Source organism: Geospiza fortis, unplaced genomic scaffold (assembly GCF_000277835.1).
Source record: "Geospiza fortis unplaced genomic scaffold, GeoFor_1.0 scaffold26, whole genome shotgun sequence".
Lineage (NCBI taxonomy): Eukaryota > Metazoa > Chordata > Aves > Passeriformes > Thraupidae > Geospiza > Geospiza fortis.
Genome location: NW_005054425.1, coordinates 2011796 through 2016782, shown reverse-complemented (window position 1 = coordinate 2016782; position 4987 = coordinate 2011796). Strand labels below are relative to the sequence as shown.

General features: G+C 57.4%; 1 protein-coding gene across 1 annotated transcript in view; it reads right to left on the bottom strand.

Annotated features, from left to right (window-relative positions):
- KCNC4 (potassium voltage-gated channel subfamily C member 4) overlaps nucleotides 1–1254 on the bottom strand; it is a 25042-nt gene extending 23788 nt beyond the window's left edge. The window contains 1 exon segment of the mRNA XM_031061787.1: nucleotides 1023–1254. Within this exon segment, the coding sequence (XP_030917647.1) occupies nucleotides 1023–1196 (174 nt within the window). The 5' untranslated portion in view covers nucleotides 1197–1254.
- Nucleotides 1255–4987: the final 3733 nt, after the last annotated feature.

Sequence of the window (4987 nt, the reverse complement as noted above, 5' to 3'; positions counted from 1 at the left end):
CTCCCCTCCATCCCTCCATCCATCCTTCCATCCATCCCTTCATCCCCTCCACCCCCAGCCCAACCCTCCGCCTACCCCCGGGCCCCCCGCACCCCCCGGCACCGGCTCACCTCCCCGCGGGGCCCGACGTGCCGCTGAGGGTCTCGGGGGGTCGGTGTCAGCGAGGAGTGAACCCCGGACACCCCAGCTCCTCTTCGCGCCGGAGGGGAAATGCAGCCCAGAGCTGCCTGCGGATCTGGAGCCAGCTCTTGGCAGAGGCTCCCGCAGATCCCATCCCTCCCTGGCTCGCAATCCCTCGCTCACCGAGAGGTCAGCAGAGACCGACCCCGGGGCCGGTGGGGAGCTGCGAGGCCGCACTCAGCCCTGACCCCCCTTCCCTCCCACCGCCCTCCCCGAGCATCTCTCCGCCCTGTTTCTGCTCCTGCGTGCGAGCTGCCCCTTTCCGCAGCGGCTGCCGGGGCTCGGGGTACCAACCACCCCCAGCCCCCGGGGGCCTTCCCCTAAACCCCCCTCCCTGGGGGGCTCCGAGCCCCCCGGGACGCTGCTGGTGCTGAGTTCCCGGGGCTGGGCAGGGGGTGCGGGGCTGCGGTGCCCCCGGGCCGAGGCTGCCCCCCAGGCGGGGACCTGAGCACTCACCCTGCCAGCAATGTTTACTTCTGCACTGGCACTGCTGCACTGAGGGGTGGGGGATGTTTTGGGATCACAGAAGGGATCCAAGCCCAGCATAGGCCTGGAATTGGGGTGGGGGGCTCACCCGGGAGGCGCAGCGCTTGGTAAGGGGGTTCTTGGTGCAGGGTGAGGGGATATGGAGGGGGGAATGCTGCCTCAGCACCCCTCTCTGCACCTCCCTGGGCTGTGCTCTGCATTGTCACCCCACCAGGGCCCCTCCTCACCCCCTGCCCAGGTTTGTCCCCCCTGTTCGTAATGTGCCCCCCAAAATCCAGGGAACATTGAGGGTAGCCGGGGAAAATGCTCCACCCCAAAAAAACCCACGAGGCACGAGAGCCACGCTGCGATCTTACCACCAAGAAAGCCCCAAGAAAGCTCCAAGTGTGACTGCAACTCCGCAGCTCCCAGGGCCGGGTCCTGAGCGGGTGGAGGCTGCCGAGGCTCCACACCCGAACCAGCCCGAGCTGCACCCGCGGGAGAGCCTGGAGCCCGAGGGAAAAGCGTGCTGGAAAGATCGAGCCTTGCATCACCGGCCAGGCATCGCAGCTCGGCTCCTGATCCGGCCAGGAGGGAGGAATGCTGCGACCTGATGCTGATGTTTGATCTGTTTTATCTGCCGACTTTCATCCCGCCAGGAGCAGCTCCGTGCACCCGAGCGCGGCCGTTCCTGGGGTGGGAGGAGGTGGCCAAGCAGACAAATGAGTTGTTTCTGGGGAAGGAAGAGATCTTTTAGCCAGCAACACCCGCCCAAAGCTGTCTGCTCTCTAAATATGCCTTCTGATTTTTAATGGCCATGGGAAAAAAAAATAAAGAAAAAAAAAAGAAAATGGAGAGAGAGAAGGAAAGAAAATGGAAAGAGCTGGATAAACAAATAAATAAGGGCCTTTTTAGAGCAAGGAGTCACTTTTGCAGGGATGTCCTGCAAGGCTCAAGGCACTGAGATAACATCCAAAGCATGGAATGAAGAGCAGGACCTTGAAGATCTCGGGGGAAAAAAAAGAGAAAAAGAAAATAGAGAGAGAGAAGGAGAGAAAATGGAAAGACCTGGATAAATAAATAAATAAGGGCCTTTTTGGAACAAGGAGTCACTTCTGCAGGGATGTCCTGCAGGGCTCAAGGCATGTCAGACAACATCCAAGGGATGGAATGAGGACCAGGACCTGGAAGATCTCGAAAAAAAGAAGAAAAAAAAAGGAAAAAAAAAAGAAAAAGAAAGGAAAAAAAAGAAAATAGAGAGAGAGAAAAGCAGAGAAAATGGAAAGAGCTGTATATATAAATAAATAAATATGGGCCTTTTTGGAGCAAGGAGTCACTTCTGCAGGGATGTCCTGCAGGGCTCAAGGCACTGAGGTAACATCCAAAGCATGGAATGAAGAGCAGGACCTTGAAGATCTCGGGGGAAAAAAAAGAGAAAAAGAAAATAGAGAGAGAGAAGGAGAGAAAATGGAAAGACCTGGATAAATAAATAAATAAGGGCCTTTTTGGAGGAGGAAAGAGTCACTTCTGCAGGGATGTCCTGCAAGGCTCAAGGCATGTCAGACAACATCCAAGGGATGGAATGAAGAGCAGGACCTGGAAGATCTCGAGGAGGATCAGCTCTAACCTGGAAGGCCTCGGGTGGGTCCTGAGGACATGGGAAGGGCTCTCTGGGTCACCATGGCCCCTTCTCCTGAGCCAGCCCAGCACCCTGAGCCTGGCCCAAGGTCCTGCACATCAGAGCACAGGGATGCTCAGGGGGCTGAGTGGCCCCACAGAGAGGCTGGGGTCACATTCCTCTGGGACAGGGAGAGCCCTGTGCCCCCTCCTGTGCCCTCCCGGGGCAGTGCTGCTCCTCCAGCTGTGGCAGACACTGACCCCAGTCACAGAATTCACAGAACTCACAGAATCACTGGGTTGCAAGAGACCTCAAAGATCATGGAGTCCAACCCAACCCCAACACCTCAACTCAACCCTGGCACCCAGTGCCACATCCAGGCTTTGTTAAACACACCCAGGGATGGGGACTCCACCACCTCCCTGGGCAGAACATTCCAGAACTTTATCACTCTTTCTGCAAAAAACTTTTTCCTGATACCCAACCTGTATTTCCCTTGATGCAGCTTGAGGCTGTGTGCTCTGGTTCTGTCAGTGCTGCACCAACATCTCCAGAAGGTGCCCAAAAGACCTTCCCTGCCTCCCCACAGCTGCCCCTGCGTGGGGACAGGTTTGGTTCATGGCCATGGCAGTGTCCCCATGTGTGGTGGCATCCCCAGGGTGGGGATCTCATCTGGGACCCCTCAAGGTCTCTCTCCATGGAAGGACAGAGGTGGAGTGCAGCAGTTTAGGGAGAGACAATCCTGTTTTGGTGTAGAAAGAGCCAAACCAACCTCTGCAGGTCCTTCCAGGCCAGAATCTCGTTAATGAAAGATGTGTTGTCCTCAGGAAGCCCTGGATGCTCCAAACAAGGTCTCTGCCCTCGTGTTTTGGTGGGACAGATCCATCTGTGATCTGTGTGTGGTGGCACCTGTACAGCACTCCCCTCCTCAAGTCTAGAAAGAAATCTTTCTAGACTCTCTGTTAGAGCTGGGTCTTCCCAAAAAAGCTGTCACAAGCCACGGACAAGCTCTGCCTCTGCTCTCTGCCTCTGCCAGGTGAATTTTTCAGCTGCAATTCCTCATTTCAGCAGTGCAGGTTACACTGCCAGAGTTTGCAGCCCCATCCTTCCATGAGCTCAGCCTGGAAGGGGAACTCGCAGATCCCCTGATTCCCGGGCGGGGAGTGCTCCCCGAATTCCCGGCGTGTCCCTTGCTCTGTCACACGGTGCCACCTCTCTCTGTCACACGGTGCCACCCTGCTCTGGCACACAGTGCCACCTCGTGTCCTGCGCTCCGCTGCAGCCCCGGCAGGCAGAACATGGGCGCCGGAGCCCGGCGGGGTCTGGGGAGGATCTGGCTCCATCCTCGGCATGGCTGATGCAATTTCGCTCCATAAAAGCAGCTTGGGGCCGGGAGGGGGCTGGGCTGGAGTGGGGACAGCGCTGGGGATGGTCGGGCTGTGGAATGAGCCGCAGCGGTTCCTGCGGTGCAGCCGTGCCTCAGTTTCCCTGTCTGTAAGCATCAGAGTGTCCTTTTCCTCCCCGAGGTGCCCGGGGATCACAGCAGATGCTGCTGTAGCAGCTCCACCTCGTGTCCGAACCCACCTCGTGCCCGGAGCCTGTTTTGAGATGGGACACCCGAAATCCACCCCCACATCCACGGCAGCATCCTTCACCTCCCAGCAGGCTCTGAAACCTCTCTCCCTCACTGTCACAGGAAGTTCAATATTTATGGGGTTTGAAGTTCAATATTTATGGGGTTTGAAGTTCAATATTTACGGGGTTTTTCAAAATAGAATGTATTTGGCTTAAATTCCACAATTGGGCCCATTTCTGTGTCGTTTTTCCAGCCCCCAAGGGCCAGAATCACCCTCTCCAGTTTGTTTCTCTCACCTGTTTTCAGGAAGCCCCTGGCACTGGGATTTCCTGGCCCCTCTCAGCCCCTGGGAGCACAGGATGGGCCGGGTTGGGCTGGTTCAGCACAGCAGTGACACCACACGTGTGTCCCACTGAGCCCTGAGCTGGGATCTCCATCCCTGCTCCCCCAGCCCTGGGCTGTGCTGGGGTCAGAGCTGCCCCCACTGCCCTGGGCATCACTCCTGGGGGATTTGACCCCCAGAGCTGGGTCCTGGATGTCCTCTGGGACAGGGAGAGCCCTGTGCCACCTCCTGTGCCCTCCCTGGGCAGTGCTGCTCCTCCAGCTGTGGCAGACGCTTACCCCAGTCACAGAATTCACAGAACTCACAGAATCACTGGGTTGGAAGAGACCTCAAAGACCATGGAGTCCAACCCAGTCCCAGCACCTCAACTCAACCCTGGCACCCAGTGCCACATCCAGGCTTTGTTAAACACCCCCAGGGATGGGGACTCCACCACCTCCCCAGGCAGAACATTCCAGAACTTTATCACCCTTCCTGTAATAAACTTTTCCCTGATATCCAACCTGTATTTCCCTTGGCACAGCTTGAGGCTGTGTGCTCTGGTTCTGTCAGTGCTGCACCAACATCTCCAGAAGGTGCCCAAAAGACCTTCCCTGCCTCCCCACAGCTGCCCCTGCGTGGGGACAGGTTTGGTGCATGGCCATGGCAGTGTCCCCATGTGTGGTGGCATCCCCAGGGTGGGGATCTCATCTGGATCCATCTCTCCTGATCTCCTCCTTCCTTCCTCATCCTCCCTGAAGCAGCCCTGGAGAAACCAAAGAAGCCACGAGGGGAGGGGAAGGGAAGGGAAGGGAGGGGAAGGGAG